Source organism: Aphelocoma coerulescens, chromosome 2, assembly GCF_041296385.1.
Source record: "Aphelocoma coerulescens isolate FSJ_1873_10779 chromosome 2, UR_Acoe_1.0, whole genome shotgun sequence".
Taxonomy (NCBI): Eukaryota; Metazoa; Chordata; class Aves; order Passeriformes; family Corvidae; genus Aphelocoma; species Aphelocoma coerulescens.
In genome coordinates, this window is record NC_091015.1 from 49,295,032 (window position 1) to 49,308,131 (window position 13,100).

A 13,100-nucleotide genomic window follows, 5' to 3' on the forward strand; every position below is an offset into this window, starting at 1 on the left:
TTGCTATGTTATCTGCTGTGTTCAGTAGTAGGAATCTTCTGAGAAAACAGTTTTCCTGTGAGCTGCATATAAAAAAACATCTTTGCACATATACTGCATCATGTGCTCTTCTTTTATCTGTGCCACTTTACTGCTATGAGAAGTATTTTTTTTCCTGGTCTCACTGGGATTTGGAGACAGTCTGATGTTTCATCAGCATTCCTCGCATTCAGGCTTGGGTCTGGCATTGCACCTTAATCTCCATCAGATTTTCTCTTCTCGTACTGACTGTTTTCTGGGCAGCAGTGTGCAGACCACCAGCTTTCCTCTCCATTTTTTCCATAACTTCCATCTCAGATACAAAGCTCACTCATCCAGTTTCCAGTTTTATTGCCTTTAAAAGTACAGTCTGCTGTGATTCTTAAACCTTTCTAGAATTTTCAGCAGAACTTCGTGATCTTTTAAAACAACTGGCATTCACCTGCAGCTTAGTGAGTTTGACCTGTCTTCACAGGTGGGGGGAATGAGGGAAGGGGCAAGGACATAAGGAACAGCTTGGACAAGCAGGTAATTAGGGCAGTCAGTCTTAATTAGTTTTTAATAGTTGGGGAGGGGTTTTTGTATTTGCATGTGGCTCAGAGGCAGCTTAGGGAGCAAAAATGAGCTGGGAAAGCAGAATGGATATAAAGTTAGGTAAGAGAGGGGACTTGCTAGAGGTGGAGGTGTTGATGGCTGTTTGGGTTAGGTAGTTTCAGTAATGCTGTCAGGGAGCTCTGCAAGACCAGGGAGGAATTTTATGTCCAGGGCTTGTGCTAATTGTGCCAGAGGGAGCATTCTTAAGTGTTCTGTGTTTGTGGTCTTTCTTTTCTCAAAAGAAGGAGTGATATGGGAGGTGATTATGATGGAAGAAAGAGATGTGGCTTAAAGGGCTAAATGCAGCCTGTGAACTACTTGGTAAAATAGCTTGAGAAAATGCAACACCTTGAGGTCTTTGAGGTGCAAGCTGTATGCAAAAGCTACTCATCCAGCAGAGAATGTGGTCTGACTTATGACCTTTGCTGCTAGGTGCGAAGAGTAATTTTCCTAAAGGCAGGTGGTTGTCTAATTTCTACTGATTGTAGCAAAATAGGGGGTGAGTGTGTGTGTGTTTAGAGTTTGCTTGTGTATAACTTTTTAAGTCATTTGCTTCAAATACTTTAACCATTGAGATGAGCAAGGATTGTGGGCTGGCCTTCAGGTTTTTTTTCCTATTGCCCTTTAGAAGCTGGACAGAAGCTTGGATGAAAATATCTTCCAGATATTCCAGAATCTACTCTGAATGGTCTGATATAGAAGCTTCTGTGTGCGAGCAGTGCACGCCTTTGCTCTATAACCCAGTAAGCTGGTTGCCTTTGAACATGCAAGTGAGCCTACTTCTTGGCTGTGAATGGAGAAGAAAAAAAAAACAAACTGGAGGGATAGGGGGAATAAAAGTTGATCTTAGATCTCTTATACTACTATTTAATTTTTTTTTTTGAAGTGCCTTCTTAACCATATTGGAAGATGAAGGTCAGCTTATAGATATTTCTGAAGTTCTAGTCTTTTCTTGTTTGTAAAGTTAAAAAAAGTCATCTTCTGCCTTTGTCTTTGGTGGTATTTGTTTGATGGGTGTTTGTCCTGAAAGGATTTGCCTGTTTCTCTGTAATATTGCAGTACTGTTTCTCTGTGGGATGTTTAGCTTTTGGATATCCTTGAAACTGAGACAGAAAAGTTCAGAAGAGTGATTGCTGTGAAGGAAATGTACCTGCTAAAGGTAACAGGTATTGGAGTAAGTAATGAAACCCAAGACTGGTATTTATAAGTTTAGATAGGAAGAAGATGCAGTTTTATTGGACAATGCTAAAGGCAGACATACATTACATATATATTAATTAAGGTGTGTGGTGCTTGTAGAAAGGCATCTTGCTGGAAAACAACTTCCAGATGCTTCTAGAAAAAACTCCAGCTACCTCATTATTCAACTTGTTCATGGATTGGCTGGTCATTCTTCGGAAGCAGCTGGAGATAGTTTTTCATAAAGCTGAAACCAGCACTGTGTGCACTTTGTCTTTTCTGAAGTTTCTATCAAAAGAGAGTGTTATTCTGTTATGTGGTGTATCTGTGTATTAAAAATGCCTGTGCTTTTAAGGGTGTCTAGGAGAAGATAAATACACTATACAGTAATGCTAATAATTAAATTTGTAAAATAACTGCTTTTTGACACACAAATACAGTTCCAGCAGTGGCTGTTTCTCATTAGAGGGAATGACATGCCAGCTTTAGAATATGTAATGATGTATATGCCCTGGTGGTTATAATTGGCATAGAAATGTACTATATCCTTGGGTGTTAAAAGCCATAAGCTATTTATTTTCATACTTACAAAGAATGTACTACATTGTGGTATAAATCTCACATGGATTGTCATAATTGCATTTTTTTAGTAATTTATGTCCATATGGTTCAAATATGAATCTGTCCCCCTTATTAGCATCCTGCTGGTGACATAATGTACTGATAAATTAGTATCTCATGTCTGGAAAGCCTGTTCGAATTCAGATCTCATGCAAAAGAAATTAAACCTGCTTGGTCTTCCTGATACAATTAGCCTTGTTGTCATGAAGGTTTTGTAATACATGAGCTTACAAGTATAGTAGTGATATGCTTGCAAGAAACTTGGTTATTGGCTGTGGTGTCCAGTGGGTTTGTTGGTTTTTTTTGTTTGGTTGCTTTTTTTTTGGTTTGGGTTCTTTGGGGATTGGTTTTTTTTTTTTTTTTTGTTTGTTTGGTTTTTTTTTGAAGCACCAAATTCACATAAGTAAGGGGTAGATTTGAAGATTTTGTTCTATGCCAGGCTCTGGCCTAAACTGGGAGTAGATGGTGTTGAAGTTGATGGTACAAAATAATTTTGAAACCAGAGATAATGTGTAATAAAATAATTTATGGAGTTCTATTAGATGCCATATTGCATTGATTCTTCTGCAGAATCAAAGGCAGTTTGATTGTAAAGTCTGTATGTGACATACATTACATGAAAATATGCTATGGATGTGAAAGTACATTGTATGGTCTTTTTTCTTAGTTCTTTGAGGAAAAAAAATAGAGAAATGGGTGAAAGAAATATAGGGATAAATCATAAAGGCTATTTTATCTTAAAAAGAAAAGTTGGTATATAAGTAATCCATTCCGTATTCCAAAAATGAAACTTAGGTAAGGTGAAATGAGTCTGAAAGAACAATTTTGCTTTCTTTTGTCCTGACATCCTTCCTTCAATCCTTCCAACCCATGAGAAACACCGCATGTCACTGATCTTCACTTGAACACTGAGACATTGCCCACAACTCTGAGCGTGACCTTGTTGCTGATTCTTTATTTGCTGGGTGGTCTGTCTGTCAAATCCATGTCTCTCCAATTTAGGGACAAGGGTCTTGTGTGGGACAGTGTCAAAGGCTTTGCGCAAGTCCAGAGAGATGATGTCAGTTGCTCTTCCTTTGGAGCATGTTTGCTTAATCTGAGTAAATTATCTGTCTGATAGGTAGTGCTTTGTAGCCTCAGTTTAGGTTGGGGTTTACCATTTAAATATGCAGTCTAGGGGACATGTACAAATTGAAGATTGAGGCTCAAGGCTGAACAGAGCATTGGTTGCAAATTCAGCAAGCTTTCATCTGTGTGTTTTTAGTGCTACTGAGTGCTGCTGTCTTGTATTCGTGGTTTCTGGAGGCTTTTGTTTAGCTTTTTTATTTTTTAAACTCTAAACATTTACATGGTTGAGATTGGTGAAGTTGCCTGTGTGTATGACAGACGTGTTGGTGAATATTTGACATGTCCTTCTTTTATTTTGCAGAGACCTACATCCAACAAGACTTCTGGTGCTCCTTCCTACAGCAGATGGTCCAGTTCACAGCCCCATCAGGTAATATGCCCTTGTCAAAAAGGATATGAAGCTCAGGTTGACACATTCTTCCTTTTAAAGTGAATCTGTGAGGGGATCTGAGAGTGTTATCTACCTGCACTAGCCCAACTAGGTCGTGCTGGTCTCTGAGGTTGTTGCAGGATATCCTGTGGCAAACTCTTGGGTGCAGTTGCTGCTCGTGGAAGAGCTTGTACAGCTGTGCCTCCTCTAATGCAGTGGTGCCTCTCTGGTTTTTCAGGGATGGTTATTATAGTTGGATCCCCCTATCCTTTGCATCTTGTCACTTAAGCTAGAGGTGTGTGTGTTTGATGCCCTTTGGCAATGCATGAAGTTGTGTTCTCCTGTGCTAGCCTTCCCCCCCCCCCCACTACCCTAGGGGTTTTTTGTGACGTGGTTACCCTCATCAAAACTTCCAAGAAAACTTGCTGTAAATTGTAATTGAAGCCAGAAAGCTCCTCAGTGATAGCCAGGAAGCAATATTAATGATTCTTTATAAGAATTTGAATCGTATTCAGGGTTTCTGTTAACTTTATCAAAATCAAAAGACTTTTTTGACTATAGACAAGGATGTGACTTGCTTTTGGTATTAAAGAATAATGTATTTCAACTAAAGCAACTTTGTCTTTAAAAACTCTTCAGATGTCTTTTCAGTAATGATTGTATTGACATTGCTTTCTTCCAACCGCTACTAAAAGTAGTTTTTTCCTACCTCTCTACCTTCACTTTTAAAAAAAACCCACCAGAACCCAAGTAACCCACAAAAACCAAAACCACCACTCTCCTTGACACTATGAAAAAATCTAAATTACCCTGGTGAGCAAACCCTTGATCTGACATGCTGGATTTTCCTTTTGAAAGGCATGTGTACCCTAAGAGAAAAAACTTCCACTAAATTGTGATTTGGCCTCAAAAACTAAAGCAAAAGAAACCATGAATTTATTTTGTATTCAGATTAGGATGGGGGAAAAAGAGTGACCAAGTGCTTCCTGGGCTGTTAGCTACCTTTTTCACTATCCTTCCACTCTAAACAGTTCTGTTTTCACTAAGAATTGAGAGAGTTTTGTGCTATCTCTTCAAATAAAAATACGGGTTTTTTTCTTGCAAAGTTTTCCATGTTTTCTGTCTTTCACTTTTTCAACACTGAATTTTTACTGTTGAGGGTAAAAATGAAGAATGCGTCGACAAAAGGTTAACTCTTTTCAGTGGTTGTTGCTTGCTCCATCCTAGGGCATTAGACAGTGAGCAAGAAAAAGTTTGTGGAGTATTAGTAATGTGTCTGAGCACTGTTCCCCTCTTCCTCTGTGTGTCTGCACTTGTCTCTTAATGGGGGACAAATTCCTAAGTCAGGAGGAGATCATCCCAACAAATCATATGGAATGCACCTTATGCTCTGCACACTTGATCTCCTTTTTGAGAAGGGAGGGAAACATAAATGCATAATAAAGATTGTTTGTAGTGTTACAACCCTGTCAAACCACTAGCAGAGTTGAGGGATTAACTACCAGGAATGTTGCTTGAAAGTATGTCTAGACTATCTGACATCTGCAGGAAAAAAATTGTTCTAATGTATTAAAGCATGCCCGTGGTCATTTCCCTCCATGTATGTTGTACCCCTTACGTTTGACTCTCGTCTTTGTCATTTCCACTCTAATCTTTTCTTTCTCATCCTTGTTTATTGTAAGCTTTTGTCTTCTGTGTTTTGGGTTTAATAAGCTTATAAAACTTGCCTCATGGATATTATAAATGCCAGTACCAACTGTGAGGATGTATAGGCTTGCTGCGGTTCCGTTTGGGAGACTGGAATACTGCTGTGCGCTCTCATGAGCTGAGTGGCAAAATATTTGTATTGGATCAGAGATTTGTATTCAGCCTTGCCACTTGCCAGCATCTATATATAGTTTATTTAAACTTTTTTTTTTTTTTAAGATTACTTTCCAGGAAAGAAAAAGATTAAAGTTCAAAATTCATAGTCTGCATTTTCTTCAGTCTCATGCAGTGAACCCAGTGAAGGCTTTTCCACATGCATCTTACAAGAATACACACAGAAACCTAATAGAACTACAGAGCTGAGACCTTTGATGCATCTAAAAAATGCTAAAAGTTAAATTGATTTCTTCCTTCTTTCCCCCAAGTTTTTCTTTTTTCATTTCCTCTATCCAAGTGAAGTTGGAGGGTCCATTGGGTGAGAGATTTGAAAGGAGGGGGGGGGGTCAATGAGTCACAGAAAATAACAAATTTTTCCCTGACTTGTTTTGCTTTGTGCTACTCAGACATGCTTATATTTTTGTATTGGATAAACTGAAGCATGTTTATCTATCTCAAATATGCTGTCTGAGGAAGGTTTTTAATAAGTTTCTATCAACTCATCGCTCTCATGGACACATGGAATTTGTATGCTTAGATTGGTTTTTTTATATGAAGCTATTCAGAGAATAGTGTTATTTGGTTGTTTGGTTTTTTTTTTTTGCCCCACTGCTCCTTGAGCCTGGGAAAGTGTCTTGTTGCAGGGGAGGGAGGCATCTTTGAAATTTGATTTAGAGGTTCCTTCTGACTGCCCTGGGAAAGAGGTATTAGTACCTCTAGATTTCTTCAAGCATTCCTCTTTCTCGATGTCAGAATAAGAAGCCAGTAGTCTAAAAGGCTGACAAGGAATTAATCTATTGAATTAAGGGATTGGGGGATAGGCAGGAAAGCCATATCAAATCTCAGCTTCTGAACTGGCATCCATGAAGCTGTGTTGGATTTTAACTGCCTTCAGATGCACTAAACTGGCTTGAGGGATGGAATTGAGGAGGAAATACAGATGCTAATGAGCCAGAATTGCCTACACTATGTTCTTAGCTAGTGGCATTGCTTGATGTGTGAAGAAGTCTGCAGCAATTTTGTGAGAAGCTCTGAGCTTAGTCTTTCTGTGGTACTCTGAAGGCTGCGTGTGCTTCCTGAAGTGCAACTGGCTCTTACCACTGATGAAAATGAATGAGGAAGTGGCACTTTATCAAACATGATGATATAGCTATTTCTAACATTATGCTGCTTTTGCTGAGTGGGATGACAGCCAAGGCAGAGTTTCTTATAGTGATGGCAAATCCTTGTGTGGGACAGTCTGTCTGACATTGGGAATCATAGGTACACGGGCAGGCTGGGACGCAAGGCACTCAGCTTTGCAGCTCAGCTGTCCCTGGAAGCAGTTTTAGCATTAACAATTCACTCATTTCTGGTAATGACTTGGGAACTGTGTGCTAGTGAAAATGAAGAAAATTAGGACAACCCCCCCTCTTTTTTCCTTAGAAAAAAGAGTAGAAACCAGATATTTCAGATGCCAGCTTAAGGTAGAGGCATTGAAAGAACCCATTGAAAGATAAAGTGTCCTAAAAGGAAGAGTAATAGGACAACAATCCTCCTAATTTGCTATGTCCTAACTGTTAATGAGGGGCAAAAAGTCAGTAGCACCTAGTCAGATTTCACAAATAAATCCACCTTGTATGCAGGTAGAAGATAGTGATAAGTCTGACTTTTCTTGCTCATGAGCCCACTAGGGAGCTGGTGAAATCTGACAATTCATTTGGTCTCCGCTGTTGGCTGGCATCTTAGTGGCAATATTCCAGGTCTCTTGCACAAAGGTTGTTAGCAAGACTATCTTTAGAAATGCTTAGATTATACTACTTTCTAGAAATATACGAATGCCTCTTCAGTATTAGGTGCTAAATGAGCCTGCAGAATAATTGGCATGTATTAAATGCCATTAAAAATAATATAGAACATTTCAGCATCTTTCTCCTCCTCATATCTATTAGCAAGGCATTAGTTTATGAGCTAATGAAGTTAAAAATGCAGAAAGTGAAACTATGTCCAATGGGCCACAGGACAGGAGGGCTCTCAGTTGTGATTCCATAATGCTCCTCTGTCTGGCTCCACTGCTGCTTTGTTACAGAGTTATTGCTCTGACTTTCTGGTAGTGGCAAAACAAGCTCATTGCTTTCTTGCTGGTAGTCAGAACTTTGTCCACTGACCTGGCATCAGTGCCTTGAGGCCAGAATGTGCTTTTTCTTCAATATCCTGCTGTTTAAACACAGGGATAAGTAATATATTTTAATACACAGCGGTTAACAGTTTCTTAGAGGAATCTGGACAGACAATGGATGTTGATAAACATTCAGTATATTATCTATATTTTAAACAGGTGAAATCTTATAGCTCTCCATAAGATAGTTTATATTACAGCATCTTTGTGATTGAGATGATGGGAATACCCATCAGGAAGACAGAAGCTAGGAAAGGTGATATTCCAGCTTTACTGTGGCAGCTGTTTCATTGAATTCCAGGTCAGAGATTTCAGTATATGTAATCTCTCTCTCTTGCTTTGTCCCTGTTATGTCTGTGTCCCTGCTTTCTGCTTACCTTGTTTTTGCCCTTGTATTTTTCCTGTGTATGTGTTGGAGCAGTAATGTGTTGATAAGAAGATAATTGGACAGGTGTCAGTTCAGTAGTCTCTTTTACAGTGCACAAGGTCAAAATGAACCTTGTGATTAGTTGGGCAGCATGAGAGTAGAGCATTTATTTAGTTTTAGGAAGCTGTACCAGGTACGGCTGCTGGTAGCAGCTGGGATTGTTGTAGCCTGCTTGTATCAAAATAAGGCACCTCCAAGTGGAATTCATGACTACTTAGAGTAGGGAGATGGGTAATAGTGAGTTTCCTTGGTGGGTTCTGGTAGGCTACCTGAACACAAAGATAATTCGACAAATGGCTCAGAAGATCTATTCCCGTGAAGTGTGTTTTCTTTTAAACTGGTGGAAGATAGTTAGTTCTAAATACTAAATAAAGAGTAATAAATAGTCATGTATTCAGCTGCTTTGAATCTTATTTTTTTCTTTCAGTGCTTGAAGTCTGACTTGGAAAAAGTCAGTATTGAGAAAGTCACTGTCTCCCTGATGACTCAGCTCTTTGCTTTTCTGCTGAGCACTGCACACTGTGGCAGTAAACTTTAGGTTATGTGCCTGTCATCTAGAAAACTTACTGAGAACACCAACAATTTTCCCAGAAGCCACTGAACAGCTGTCAAGTGGCAACAACATTCCTTCACTGGTGACTGAGGCTTAAGCTGCACAAGTGTGCTCATCTTGACAGTGACTTAGTCCAGCTACTAGGGTTAAACCTTTTTTTAAGGGTCAGAAGAATTCTGGCAACTTTCCAAAGGCAAACCAGACAACCCAAGCCACAGAAATATGTTCCTTCTTCCTGGCACTTGGTGTTTACCCAAAAAACCTAGAAAAATTCAGTGGGCTTAATTAGACTTAAGGGAAATTCGCCAGTTTTGCAATAAATGGAGTGAAAAATCCCTAAATACCCCCTTTCCATAATATATCTTTTCAGAACTAGGCGTACCTCTAGACCATACATCATCATATTTTTGCAACACTGCATTTCAATCCTAGTTACATTTGGATAAGCACATGGAAAAATCAAGTATGCAATGATAGAATGAATTTTTTTTGACATGTTGTCAAATGGACTCACTGAATTTCAACAAGCCTCTTAGGCTTACCTTAGCTCACTAATTAAATTTGAATTTGCGGTGGAGACAGTTCCTTGTGAGAGCAAATTTAACTAGTTAAACACTTAGAAGTGTAATTATTCTTTTATATGTTATGCCTTGTATTAAGTTCACTGAAGTTTGGAAAATTCAAATATCTATGATCAGCACTCCAGGTCTGGTGCTCTTATTATCTCCACTGTATATGCCATGTTATGCATATGAGAGCCTTGTGGGATTTTGTCTACTATTGATAAAGATTGACTATTGATAAAGTGTAGTAGGTCAGTCTCTATTAGTAGTAGACAAAATATTAGCCACTCTTTTTTACTAGTATGTCTCACCTCTCATACACTTGTCCATCTCTTCTGCTGCAGCTTGGTGGGTTCAACTGGAAACCTGGTGTTAAAGGTTCTGCTTGACTCCAAAGGTTGATGCTTCCTCAGTAAAATCTGTGAGCTGCTCCTTCTGGCATGATGCTTTTGGTAGGTTAGCATAAGGGAAGATGGAACCTGGCATATGTTTTGTAAAGCCACAGGAATCTGCACTGGCAACTCCAGCTTCACCAAGGTCATGGGCAAGGGCAGAGCAGACTTGTTAATCTTGGTGGCTGTTTTGCAAGTAACAGGAGAGCAGGGCACACTGAGTTGGCTGCTCAGCTAAATGCATCAGTACACCAGGATGCGTAAGCTATTTTTATTGTGTGAAGATAACTCAGCCAAATGAGACTCAGGAGCAGTTGTGTCTGTTGCCAACCAAAGTAGAACATAAACTTAGCTTTGAAAAGTTAAGGCTTTTTAAAATGAAATAAGAAGGGAACTAAAAAACGAAACTGACTTCTTTTATGGTCAGTGGCAGATTATGAGTAAATGTATGCACTGTTATTCAAAGATTGCTTATCCAAGTATGCTACCTGTTGTCTGGGCTTAATCACCAGGCAGCTGATGGAACTGAATATAAAGCTGTTCTGTAAGCTCCAATAGGGTGAGACCCTGAGCCTGGAGGGAAGCAATGGTGTTGATAAGGTCCAACCCCATGTTTTCTCTTAATTACTTGTGGAGAAACACTTTGTGTCTGACACAACTACTAACACAGCAGGATGAAGACTGAGGGTATCTTCAGAAAGTACCCAAAACTTATATTTAAAAGAAAGGCTTATAATTTATGGGTCCGTGTAAATGACAAAATGCAGGCTAACTGTCTTCTGCAATCTTTGTATCTGGTACCTCTAGGCTACTCTGTGGGTTGGATATATATATTCCTCACCAAGCATGGGATTTGGGCATTAGTTCCCAATACCCAAGTCTTGGTAAACCAATTATGTTAAATTTTTTATGGCATATAAATGTTAAACTTTAGGTGTAATGGTTATGAAAACATAGGAAGACTCTTTCAAGACACAGCATTGTGTTTTCCTCTTCTACAGGTGTGAGGAAGAATACAGCAGGTTTCCTTTCTCAGGAAGGGAAAGTTATCCTTACTCGGTCAGATACCGTTGGTATCATGTTGCACTTTCAAGCTGAGGTTCAGAAGATTCTATCTATATCCTGGCTAATCTTAAAAATCAGCATGCAGGGGAAAAAAAAACCTGTTCAAAATGATGTTTCTAAACAGCTGGGGTTTTTTTTCAGACCAGCAAACTTTTTACTCCTTTCAATTGTTGTGTAATTACTTTTGATGACAAACACCAAATGTATGTATTGTGTTAAGTGTCTGCTCAGCATGCTCAGGTTTGTCTAGAGAAATGTGTGTGCTGGGCATGAGGGAAACTAGCAGCGTTTGTAATGACTTCTGTAGATGTAAAACATTTCCAAAAACTATCTGTCAGCTGCACTTACGTTGTCTTTCAGACCTATTTTTTTTTCTAGAAGGAGAATTTACTAAGATTTAAAAAGACAGAAAATGATATGGTTCTACAAAATTTTTAACCATTAAGACAAAATTCTCCCTGTGTCACATTCTATCATCACTGAAAAATGCCCAACCTCTTTTGGAAACCTCGATTCTAAACTGCAGACTGAATTTGAGAACTCCCAGGAATGGTCCTTCTGTAAGTCTTTTTTGCCTGTTTGGCTTAGCAAGTTAAGCTTATTGGTATTTCATCTGTGAATGCTGACTGCTCCCTATTTGACTGAATTTGGTGAAGAAAAGGAAGGATGCAAGTTTGCTGAACCTTTCAGAGATGTGATGTTTTTATGGTAATTGTAAGAGTACAACAGAGGCGAGATGTTGGTAATGCCATAGCAAGGGAAAGCATGAGACCATTCTTCAGTAGCCATTGGGCAGTTCACGGGGGAGAATCATAGAATGGCCTGGGTTGGAAGGAAGATCATCTAGTTCCCAGCCTCTGCTGTGGTCGGGAATACCTTTCACTGGACCAGGTTGCTCAGAGCCCCATCCAACCTGGCCTTGAAAACTTGTAGGGTTGGGGCATCCGCAACTTCCTTAGACAGCCTCTTCCAGTGCCCCACCCCTTCACCCCCTAAAGAATTTCTTCCTGATATCTAATCTAAACTTATTCTCTTTCACTTTAAACCCATTTCCCTTTGTCCTATCACTACATGCCCTTGCAAAAAGTCTCATCTTTTTGTAGGCTTCATTCAGGTACTAGAAAGTCACCATTCAGTCATCCAAAAACCTCTCCTCCAGGCTGACGAATCCCAATTTTCTCAGTCTTTCCTCATAGGACAAGGAAAGACTCATCCCTCTAATCATGGCAGTGGTTCTCCTTTTGACCTACTCCAACAGGTTGCTGTCTTGTCTATGCTGGGGAACCCGCAGCTTGATGCAGTGTTCCAGGTCTGGTGTCACCAGACCGGGAGTAGAGGGCCAGAATCCCCTCCCTTGTCCTGCTGGCTGCACTGCTTTGAATGCAGCCCAGCATCAGATTGGATCAAGTGCACATTGGCTGCAAGTGCTCATTGCCAGATAACATTCAGCCTCTCATCCACCAGCACCCCCAAGTCCTTCTGGGCTGGGCTGCTCTCAATCTGTCCTCTCCCACTCTGTGTTGATACTGACCCAGATGAGCACCTTACTGTTGGTCCTGTTAAACTGCATGAGACTGCATGGGCCCATTTCTCCAGCTTGTCCAGGTCCCTCTGGATGGCATCCCCTCCTTCAGGTGTGTCATCTGCAAGTTTGGTCAGGGTGCACCCTTTGTCTGTGTCATTAATGGAGATACTGAATAACACTGGTCCCCAACTGGACCTCCAGTGGGACACTTGTCATCGATGTCCATTAGCCACTGACCACCACCTTCTGGATGCAAGAGTCCAACCAATTCCTTATCCACTCAAGAGTGCAGCCGTTGAATCAATCCCTCTCCAACTTAGAGAGACCAATGTTATGGGGACCATAGATGACATCTCTAGCCCTTCCCTTGTCCACTGATGTAGTCACGCCATCACAGAAGGCTGCTAGGTTGGTCAGGCAGGGCTTGCCCTTGGTGAAGCCATGCTCGCTCACCTGAAATCACCTCTTTGTCCTCCCTGAACCTTAGCATAACTTCTAGGAGGATCTGTTCTGTGATCTTGCCAGGCACGGAGGTGAGGCTGGCATGGGTTCCAAAGTCCTCCTTTCTACCCTTTTTATAGATGGGTCAGTGTTTCCCTTTTTCCAGGCACCTGGGTTTTCACCAGACTGCTGTGACTTTTCAA

The 13,100-nt window shown here is 40.3% G+C and overlaps 1 protein-coding gene across 20 annotated transcripts in view; it reads left to right on the top strand.

The window, feature by feature from the left end:
- Positions 1 to 13,100, top strand: part of RBMS3 (RNA binding motif single stranded interacting protein 3) — a 711,765-nt gene that overhangs the window by 103,770 nt on the left and 594,895 nt on the right. For 6 of the 20 annotated variants that reach the window (XM_069007351.1, XM_069007350.1, XM_069007373.1 and 3 more), the window contains one exon: positions 3,842 to 3,910. In XM_069007351.1, coding sequence (XP_068863452.1) covers positions 3,842 to 3,910 — 69 coding nt within the window. The other 14 variants (XM_069007352.1, XM_069007361.1, XM_069007356.1 and 11 more) reach the window with 14 other exon arrangements.